Source organism: Marmota marmota, unplaced genomic scaffold (genome assembly GCF_001458135.2).
Source record: "Marmota marmota marmota unplaced genomic scaffold, marMar, whole genome shotgun sequence".
Lineage (NCBI taxonomy): Eukaryota > Metazoa > Chordata > Mammalia > Rodentia > Sciuridae > Marmota > Marmota marmota.
The window spans coordinates 1453672-1465089 of NW_026000207.1; the positions used below are offsets into that span (position 1 = coordinate 1453672).

The 11418-nt window shown below is 45.8% G+C and overlaps 1 protein-coding gene across 1 annotated transcript in view; it reads right to left on the reverse strand.

The window, feature by feature from the left end:
* Positions 1–11418, reverse strand: part of Zfp28 (ZFP28 zinc finger protein) — a 39749-nt gene that overhangs the window by 1060 nt on the left and 27271 nt on the right. Inside the window, exon 8 of the mRNA XM_048791509.1 lies at positions 5–626. Coding sequence (XP_048647466.1) covers positions 12–626 — 615 coding nt within the window. The 3' untranslated portion in view covers positions 5–11. The remainder of the gene's footprint in view (positions 1–4; positions 627–11418) is intronic.

An 11418-nucleotide genomic window follows, 5' to 3' on the forward strand; every position in this document is an offset into this window, starting at 1 on the left:
GGTCCTTACAGTCATGCGGCCTCTCTCGCATGGACTCTCTGATGCAGAGCCAGGGACTTACGATGGCTAAAGGCTTTCCCACAAACGCCACACTCGAAAGGCTGCTCGCCGGTGTGACGGCATCCATGACAGACCAGGGATGCCCTCTGTCCGAAGGCCTTCCCACACTCAGGACACTCGTGGGGCCTTCTGCCAGTGTGCACCCGCTGGTGCTGCACGAGGTGTGCCATCTGGCTGAAGGCCTTGCCGCAGGCCCGGCACGCGAACGGCTTCTCGCCCGTGTGCACCCTCCGGTGGTGGGCAAGGTGGGTGCTCTGCCGGAAGGCCTTCCCGCAGTCCTGGCACGCGTAGGGCTTCTCCCCCGTGTGGACCCGCTGGTGCACCTTCAGGGACGAGCTGTGGCTGAAGGCCCTCCCACACTGGCCGCACCTGTAGGGCCTCTCCCCGGTGTGGACCCGCCGGTGCTGCGCCAGGTGAGCGTTCTGGCTGAAGGCCTTCCCACACTGGGCACACTCGAAGGGCCTCTCTCCTGTGTGGACTCGCCGGTGCTGGGCAAGGTGGGCGTTCTGGCTGAAGGCCTTCCCACACTCGGCACACTCATAGGGTCTCTCTCCAGTGTGGATTCTCTGATGAAGAGTAAGGGTCGAAACTTTGCTGAACATTTTCTCACAGTCGTTACATTTCAAAAGTTTCTTTTCTCCATAGACTTGCTTGGGTTTTTTGGGAACTGAATGTGTTTTCTTATCTGTATCAAAATCACACCTTCTCTGCCCCCTGGGAACAATCTGTGTTATGTAAGACACTGTATTCTGATGACAATGGGTTCTGGATTTGGTAGAACGGTCTCTTTTCTCAACATGGGTATCCACATGAGTGACTGTCTCCTGACCTACCAGCTCCCTGTCCAGCAAGGGTCCACACTTCCAGTCTTCCCCAGAATGTGCACAACACTCAGGGTCACGGCTTGTCAGTCTTTCCATTACTGCAGCCTGGGATAATTTTTCCTCGTGCATGTCCCGATGTGGAGATGATTCCTTGGTCACCCCCACACAGTCCAGGTCTGAAAGGTAGTAAGAAAACAAATGTGTCCTTTATGCAGTGCTAGAAGAATGGAAACCTTCAAAATGAAAGCATGTGAATCAACTATGATGCCCACAGGAAGCACCTGCGTCTGCTGTTTGCGAAGCCAGCTGAGATGACACAGCCACCCCAGCACTCCGGGACAGACCCTGGGTGGCTGGGGTACTTACTGCGGCACCTTCTAGTCAAGATTTCACACCAACACTCACAATGGGAATTTGTCTGTGGTTTCCTTTTTCTGGTGCTTTTGGTAGATTTCAGCATCAAACATTATGCTGTCTTCATCAATCATTTTTCAAGCTCTTCTTTTTATTTTCTAAACTGAATGTTTCAGATGATGGTTATATTTTCCCTAAGGGTCTCTTAGATAGACTCACAAAACTGTTTCAGGCTGCGACCTCTTTTCTTGGGAGAGGCATCCACAGGCGATTTCCTGCAATTTGCTGGCAGAAATGGTCTGTTCAGATGCTCTCCCTCATGGTGTCAGCTGTGCCACTTTAGATTCTCCTTCATCCAGGTTTTCAAATTAATTAGAGGGTTGAGGAAAGCAGATGCATATGATTGTTTTTTTCCTTATATATTTTTGGGTTTTTATGTTTTCAATCATTTGTCCTGACGATTTTTATATTTTACTGGTTTTCTAAAGAGGCACATATTTGATTTATTTGCATCAGATGTGTTTTATAATCATTTATTCCCACTTTTATCTTTAGAAGCAGAAGTCACTATATGTGAGTTATTTTGGTTTTCATTAGATTCACTTTGTTCTTGTTCTACTACCTTGATCTTATTTAATTACTTATCAATTAATGTGCATAGTTATGGCCACATGTGACTTACTAACAATCCTCTTCTTGAAACTCTGAGAACTGAAAGCAGGAAGAGGTCACACAACAGGCCACAGAATAAACTTTGACCCTCTCACATGAGGCTCATTCCCCTCCAATATTCTTTTGTTTTTGTTTGTTTGTTTTTGTTCCAGGGATTGAACCCTGGGGCACTTAACCACTGAGCCACATCCCCAGCCCTTTATGATTTTTATTTTGAGTCAGGGTCTCACTAAGTTACTTAGGGCCTTGCTAAGTTGCTGAGGCTAGTTTTGAATTGCAATCCTCCTGCATCAGCCTCCCAAGTTGCTGGTTATGGGCAAACACCACTTCATTCATATATATATATATATATATATATATATATATATATATATTTTAGTTGTTGATAAACCTTTATTTGCTTTATTTATACGCGGTGCTGAGAACTGAACCCAGTGCCTCACACATGCCAGGCAAGTGTACTACCACTGAGCCCATGTCTTTGTGTCTTTTATCTAAGTTTCTAAACCAGAAAAACCGCTCTAACACAAAGTGAGGAAATAAAAAGTTTTCTGAAGAAAACAGCCCCAAATGCCGGTCAGTACAAGGGGGAAAGGATGGGACACATGGGCAGAGTTAACACTCGTGAACTAATTTCTCCATCTTCCTTAGGAGTACCAAGGGAAATATTCTGAATTTCAGGTGGATAAAGTTTAAAATACAGATAAAAAATATATAGACAAAGAAGTAACAACTTATAGAACTAAAAATATTTTCAATCAAGAGGTAGTGTGGGATGAAGTCAAATAAGAAAAAAAAAACAAACATAATAAACAAAATAAGAATAATAAAAGAAACATCAAAGAGAAAAATAATTACAGGCCGAAGAAAGACTATAGCTATTATACATGTTAACATAATAAATCATCTTTTAAAGAAAATATTTTAAAAATTAAAAAAAAAACATGAATTTGTCAAAGAATTCAGAAATGTTTAAGGGCAGGGGTGAGTATAACAACATGAGCATGACTAGGAAAGCATCAATAAACGTAAGTCCAGAAAGAGACCCTGGCGCATACAGAGCATCAGTGGGGAAGAGAAGAGCTCTTAAAACATGGGATCAGAGTCTGGGGATGTGGCTCAGTTGGTAGGGTGCCTGCCTCGCATGCACAAGGCCCTGGGTTCAATTCCCAGCACCACACACACACACACACACACAAAAGTGGCACTAGAAGTGTCAACTTGAGAGGGAGTGAGGGGATTTTCCAACACACACAGGCGAAGACACTCGAGGACAGACTCAGCCTCTCACCACCCAGCACTCACCTGGGCACAGGCCCCTGACTACTTCTCCTGGCATCGTCCAGGGCTCCTTCTCCTGCTCCAGTAAGTGGACCACATCTGGTTTAGAAATGCAGAGACCTGCATATGAGACATGAAATCGGCCACACTGTGGAGAGTCGAGAGTACGACCCTGGACCAACGGTCCTGAAGAAGAGGGACACTGAGGGAAAGGCGACAGAGGCAGGCCCGGCTGCTGGGCAGGGAGCGGGAGAGCACGGAACTCACCCACGGAGACCAGGCTCCGGTAGGTCTCCAGCATCACCCTCCTGTACAGGCTCCTCTGAGCAGGGCCCAGCCACTCCCACTCCTCCTGGGAGAAGTCTATGGCCACGTCTGTGAAAGTCACTAAGCTCTAAAATGACACAAACACGGTCCTGCTCAGTCAGTGCTCACCACACCAGGTGTTCTCTGGGAAACGGGCGTCCTGTTCCCACGGGGGGTAAGTCACTGTACCCAGGTTCTAAATGACCCCGTCAGGAAGTTACTGGACGATTCTTCCGCCTACTCATATTGTATCTGCTGGGGAAGGATGAGCAGCGACAGCAAGACAGCCCCGAGGCCAAGCCACCCAGGTCCAGGATGGAGAGACAGCAAGACAACCCCAAGTCCAGGCCACCCAGGTCCAGGATGGAGCGACAGCAAGACAACCCCAAGTCCAGGCCACCCAGGTCCAGGATGGAGAGACAGCAAGACAATCCCAAGTCCAGGCCACCCAGGTCCAGGATGGAGCGACAGCAAGACAGCCCCGAGGCCAAGCCACCCAGGTCCAGGATGGAGAGACAGCAAGACAACCCCGAGTCCAGGCCACCCAGGTCCAGGATGGAGCGACAGCAAGACAGCCCCGAGTCCAAGCCACCCAGGTCCAGGATGGAGAGACAGCAAGACAGCCCCGAGTCCAGGCCACCCAGGTCCAGGATGGAGAGACAGCAAGACAACCCCAAGTCCAGGCCACCCGGGTCCAGGATGGAGCGACATAAGACAGCCCCGAGGCCAAGCCACCGAGGTCCAGGATGGAGCGACAGCAAGACAGCTCCAAGTCCAGGATGGAGAGACACAAGACAGCCCCAAGTCCAGGCCACCCAGGTCCAGGTTGGAGCTACAGCAAGACAGCCCCGAGTCCTGTCAAGGAAGCCTCGCCTATTAGTTGTGTTTCTGACCACTGAAGCACTTCTCAGGGCTCAGGAGAACAGTTGACTGTGTTTCCACTTAGACCCCTTCCACCGCACATCCTCACTCCTCAGGTTCCAAAGTCCCTCTGGTAGAGGATCTGTTTGAACAATTCTTTTAGAATTCTAACAATAGATTCTCTTAGATTTCCTTCATTTGAGAAAGCATTCCACGCTCAGTCCTGGAGGCTACTCTTAGGACCTGAGATTCTGGGTTGACAGTCTTCTGAGAACCTGTAAAAACCTGCACCCTGCCACGCAGCTTCCATGCTTCTGAGAAGTCAGAGTCACTCCAATCACTTCTGACCTGCAGGTTACGCACTGTGCTTCTCTAGCTGTTTTCTGAGATTTCTTTTTGTCTTTAGTTTTCAGCAGTTTTTTCTGAAGCTCCCAGGCAGGGATTTCTTTGAGTTTACCATGTTGGGGTTTGTTGACTTCAATGGTCCACAGGTTTATAAGTTTCACCAAAGTGAGACATTTTCAGCCACTGTTTCTTCAAATATTTGTACCTCCACTCCACTTGCTTCATCCTTTTGGGATCCTAATGGTACCCGTCAGACTTCTGGTACCATCCCACAGGGCTCTGAGGCTCCGTGCCCCTTCTTCCTCTGTTGTTCACATTAGACAACTCCTGTTCATCTTCAAGGTCACCAACTCTCTTCTCTGTCACCTCCATCCTCCCTTTAAGCCCACCCAGTAAGTCTAATTTTGATTAGCATATTTTTCATTTCTTATTTACATTTTCCATTTCTCTCCTGAGATGTTTCATCTTTCCATTTTATAATAGGTGCTTTAAAGTATTTATCAGATCACACTGATGTATCTGCTGTCTCTTCCTTTTTGAATTAAGATGGGATTACCCCTGTCTTTTGGTAAGCTGAATAATTTTAGATGGGAGGCTAGACATTTTGGATATTATGTTTTTTTATAACTTTATTTATTTATTTATCCATTCATTCATTTACTTATTTGTGGTACAAACCCAGAACCTCATAGGTGCAAGGCAAGGGCTCTGGAACTGAGCCACAGCCCCAGCCTTTGGATATGATGTTATGAGACTTTTTTTTTTTTTTTTTTTAAGTACTGTGAAGAATGTTGACATTTTGTTTTGGCTACAAGTTCCAACCAACCTTCTCTAGGTTTGTGTTTCAACATAAGTTCAACTTACACATACATGTACAAGTGTCATGTGCACAAAGAACTTAGTTCTTCAACAATAATCAAATGATGCCTTCTTTAGGTAATGTTCATAGTATTTACCATATACCAAGTACTTTTATAAGCACTTAAAACATATTAACTCGTTAATCCTCACAACAACCCTATAATCAGATACAATTACTATTTCCATTTTTGCGGGGACAAGTGCATGGAGGACTGCATACATGGCATATTAAGGTGTCTGAGTGGCAGGCCACTCCCCTCCTGCTAGGTGCCTGAGCAGCAAACTGCTTACCTTGTAGGCACAGACCTGTGTGTGAGGCCATGTGTTGCAGTCCCTGTGCTTGCTCCATGGCCCACTCCTCAATTGGTCACTGCAAAGACAGTTAGCAGAAACTGCATGGGTGGCTGCCTGTAATCTGCTTAGCTACTTCCCGAATATATGTGCATGGTAACTGTGCAATAAAATCAGACCTGCTTCCTGCTTGGTCTCTGGAGGTCTTGATTAGCAACTTTGCAACCACACTCTCCTCTACCCTGTTCTGTGGACCTTCTCGCTGGACAAGAGAGAGCCCACGCACATTGTATATTTGAGAAGACTGAAATTAAACAACTGAAATTAATGCGACATACTTAGCATTTAGTGCAGTCAGAATTCATACCCAGGCAGTCTGGTTCCAGAGTCCACATTACAAACCTTTATGCCACTCTTAAAATGTTTTTCCCTGGGTCGGTTGATAGGGTGCTTGCCTTGCATGCACAAGGCCCTGGGTTCAATCCCCAGCACCACAAAAAAAAATTTTATTTTTCCCTGATAATGAACAACAATGTTGTTTAAAATATTTAGCTGGGCACAGTGGCACACCCCTATAATCCCTGTGATTCAGGAGGCTGAGGCAGGAGTATCACAAATTTGAGGCCAGCCTCAAAAATTTAGCAAGACTCTGACTCAGAATAAAAACTAAAAAATGGCTGGAATATGGCTCACTGGTAAGAGTGTCCCTGGGTTCAATCCCTAGTACTGCTAAATAAATAAATAAAGGAAGGAAGAAAGGAATTAAAGAAAGAAATATGGATGTATTTAAATGCTCCAAGGAACAAGTCCCAATGGCAGTGTACCTTTTGGGGCATTGTACGTAAGAAAAACTGTCATGCTATTACCATGAGTCACTCATTATGTCTTTGCTATAAAATAAAAACAATGGAGGGCTGAGGATATAGCTCAGTTGGTAGAGTGCTTGCCTTCCATGCACAAGGTCCTGGGTTCAATCCTCAGCACCCCCCCCCACCCCACACAAATACATAAATAAAATAAAATAAAAATAATTGAATGATTCCAAATTATTTTTATTTGATTGATTTTCTAAGTTTATAAATTTGATGATTTCTTATAATAATCAATTTGCTTAAAATTAAACCAGAGAAACCAAAAGGAAAAGACAGTGAGAAAGATCAAGATGCAAGAACACTTTTGACCAAAAATCTCCCTTACAAAGTCACTCAGATTGAATCAAAAGAAGTGTTTGAAGAGGCCATGAGGATAGGATCAGTCAGCAAGGATGGGGAAAGGAGAGGGACTGCTCACATGGAATTTAACAGAAGGTGATGCAGAAAAAACCTTGAAAGCCAAGCAGGGGACAGCGATGGACAGGCAATTTGCTTCCCTCTACTAAACTGGAAGAGAAAGATCAAAATTAAGACTACAGAGATGGAAAGAACACCACCTGGAGTGGTGATCAAAACTCTGGTTTTAAGCAACCTCTTTTACTCTGCAACAGAAGAAACTCTTCAGGAAGTGTTTGAGAAGGCAACTTTTATCAAAGTACCCCAGAACCAAAACGGCAAATCTAAAGTGTATGCATTTGTAGAGTTTGCTTCATTTGAAGATGCAACAGAAGCTTTAAATTCTTGTAATAAAAGGGAAATTGAGGGTACTGTAATCAGGCTGGAGTTGCAAGGACCAGGGAATGGCCTAATGCAGGAAGCCAGACATTGAAAATGCTGTCAAAGGTTGGCCTGAGGATACCACCCAAGAAGCCTTAAAGGAATCATTTGACTACTCTATTCCTGCAAGGGTAGTCAATGACCAGGAAACTGGGTCCTCCAAAGAGTTTGGTTTTGTAGACTTCAACAGTGAAGAGGATGCCAAAGCCGCCAACGAGGCTGTGGAAGATGGGAAATTGATGGACACAAAGTTACCTTGGACTGGGCCATGCCTAGAGGGAAAGGTGGCCTTGGGGGTCATGGTAGAAGCAGAAGAGGCTTCTGAGGCAGGGTTGGTGGCCAAGGAGACAGGGGGAGGAGGAGACCACAAGCCACAAGGAAAGAAGACAGAGTTTGAACAGTTTCTTCTGTCCCTCTTCCATTTGAAAGAAAGGACTCTGGGGTTTTTAACTCTGAATGACAGAGCCCTCTGAGGACCTTCTAAGACAGTGCACAGTCCTATGGTCTGCTTGGAAATCCACACAGATGACATTTCAAAAGGAGGTACCCTGTTGGATATGACAGGATGTTCACATGAACTTTTTAAAGAGATGACTGATACAGCTTACCCTTATCTGTAAGTTTTGAATTTATGTTGTTTCATCTCACACACAAAACTGTTTTTTTCCCTACAAATAGTTTTTTTGTTTTATTTTTGTATTAGGAGGTTGTAAAGGAAAGCAAAATGTTTTATGATTTTTGCTCCAGTGACATTAGAACAAATTGAAAGTCCTAATCTCTGGTGCCAGACTTGTAAAAATAATAATAATAATCAATTTGCTGATGGAACTATCAGTTTATTCAGAATATAAATTAAGTTTAATTTATATTAAACTTAAGTTTAAGCTTCTACTACTGGTCATAAAAATGTTAATAATAAAAATAATATGAAAGTAAAGTAAGTTTAAGAACTCTAATCTACAAACAATAAAAAACTAGAAATTTAGTCAAAGAAAACAATCAGAAATGAGAGCAAAAATTCAACCACAAGAGTAATCACTGTAACACAATTAAACAGCAAAACGCTGACCATAATTTACCAATGGAACAACAACTGGCTGATTATAGATTGTGGTGTTTACCCTAGAGAGAAAGGAGGATGTAGAGTTTTCCCTGGCATTTTAAGATGACCCAGGCTGCACAGTCAGGTGGGAGGGGAACCTGCATCCCACCTGTGACTGTAGATCTCCTCTGCTGCCTTCAAGATGAGACTCAGGAACCCTTCCTCTGCCACATCCTCCCAACCCTTCCCCTCTGGGCATGAGCAGGACCACAAGTCACATCCCACACAAGGATCCCTCTGCAGAGGTAAGAGCTAGAGTGAGAAGAGCCCTCTTGACAGAGGGTGTGGTCCTCACCAGTCCAGGAAGGGGCCCCTTTCCTCCCATTCTCCCTGGAAGCACCGTGGGGGTATCAGCGGCCCTCCCACCACTCCACAACATTATCACATCATATGTGTCTGCTGCCTTTCCATTTGTCTAAGAAACTACAAGTTCTTGGGGAGCCACAACAGAGACTTAGGAGCCCGGCACAGTGGCTCTTAAAAATTTCCTTAGGACTGTTCTTCTGCTTCGTCGGATGCCTAAAGAAAGACTAAGTACAAAGAAAGGGCTTACACTTGGTCATTTCTTGAATGGAAAACATAAACACCAAGGAGGAAGAAGAGGAAGAACCTCTGAGAGTCCACTGGACCCTTTGAGTCTACCCCTGAAGTCTCAGCATTCACCAGAAATGCAAGAAATGGGAAACAGGCCCCAAGGTGAAACTGTTTTTTTTGTTTGTTTGTTTTTGATAGGGCCTCACTAAGTTGCTCAAGCTGCTCTTGAACTTGCATTCCTCCTGCCTCAGCCTCCTAGTTGCTGGGATTATAGGTGTGCACCACCATGCCTGCCTGGAACTCTTAAATAGACAAGTTTCAGAAAAAAACAAACTGAACAAAATCAGGAAAAGTGAGACTTTAGTGGGGAGAAAGGGAACATTAATTCACCGGGCACATGGCTTTAACAAGTTCAGTTCTTGTCACCTCCACTTCTTGCTGGCTCTTTATTTGGAAAAGGGCCTTGCCTCAAGCACAGAGCTGAAAGAGGAGAGAGCTGTGAGAGACCAAGTAGCACTAGGAATCACAGCGTAGCAACCTTCCCTTACCTTCAGCCGCATTTGCTTTTGCCCCCATCCCCACTCCATCTCCACAGACCAGATACCCACAGGGGAATTTGTAGCCTACAACTAGGGTTCCCCTCTGCTCTGGGTTTTCAGGTTGAACACAGCCAGTCCCTCTTCGTGCCTCTCTCTCAGCCACCTATTCACTAACAGAGATTTATGAGGTATGCTACCTATATTAATCATCTCTTTTAATCTCCACAATCATCAAAGTAGAGGATATTGTCACCATTTTACAAAGGAAGTCTCTGGGCAAGTGAGAGCTTTTACGTAGTTACACAGCTCATAATTAGTAAGAATCAGTCAACAACCTAAGTCTTCCTGACTCTACCACACAAATTAATTGCTTGACACCAGAAAATATGCCCTCTTGCAAGAAACCAGGATTTGTCCAGATTCTACATGATGAATCCCTTGGAGAATGCCGCTGTTCCCAGAGAGAGGCCTTACCTTTGATGTGACAAAACATCCTTGAGTGCAGAAAACTGTTCCAACAAAACTGTCATGAGACCTAAGTTCTCGTTTTGCTTTTGAGGCAAACTGCAGCTTTGATGAAGTTCCTCGATAACCTTAGCCATTCTTTTAATCAGGAAGAGGACAGTATCTAAATGAATTCTGGCTTCTTTCCCCAAAATTTAATTGCCTTCTAAAAGGATATTATAATGATGATTATAAGAATGAACTCTTACTTAGAACCATAAAGTTTAATAAATCTCCAAACTCACTTAGTGGAAGTTTGAAGATCTGAACTCTTAAAAATTATTTCCAGTCTCAATTGTTTCTGCAGTTGTCAAAAGTGGCTGGGAATACCTACTGCAGACAGTTACTGAGGGACAGTACAGAAGGGGCTCTGGAGGGCTGGGAGTGGAGCTCAGTGGAGGAGCCTGTGCTAGCATATGCAAGGCCCTGGGTTCAAACCCCAGCACCCCAGAGGAAAGAAAAAAAATCCTAGAAGGGGCTCTGGAGTCAGCCTGTCCTGGATCTGAATCCTGGTTCTTCAACTTATTAGTGATTACTTATCTTCTCATCCTCATCTGTAAGGACAGGTGGTCCCCACTTTATAAAGTCGTGCCTTTGCTGTTAACACTCCCAGAGGTCTTCAACAAGGTCTGGCACAGAGGCACTCATCAAAGGTGAGCCATTCTAACCCCGCGGCGGAAAGCAAGCAAAGAACAAGGGCTAGGTGGCTAGGGGCAGCAATTTGTCCCCCTCTTTAATGACCTGGAGACAGTGACAGAGGAAGTCTGAAGGATGGGAAGAGTCTCTCTGGCACTGACTCGAACGTGACTGCGCCATGGACGAGACGGAATCGCTCCGCATTTCGAGGTGAAGTGCGAACCCTGCGTCCCTCCGCAGACCAGTTCCCTGGTGGACGGGACAAGGACCCCGGAAGGAAAATCCTAAGGGCTGACAGGGTGGCGCTAGAGCAGCCGAGGACCCGGAGGACGCCGGTAACGGGGCGCATTCTCGTGTTGGCGCCCTGGGCCCACGACCTGAACTGGGGGGCACACCTGGTGAGGTGACGCTGCGAGCCACGCTCCCCTTCTGAACTCGCTCCACGCTCTGGACCAAGGTGACCCACCAACCCCGCGGACTCCGGCATCCACCAGCCCTGTGCTCGGACGCAGTCCGCGGGCGGAGGACGACCCGGCACTGCCCGGCCTCCCAGCGAGCGCAACGCCGGCCGCCGCGCACCGCTCGCGCGCGCGGCGTCA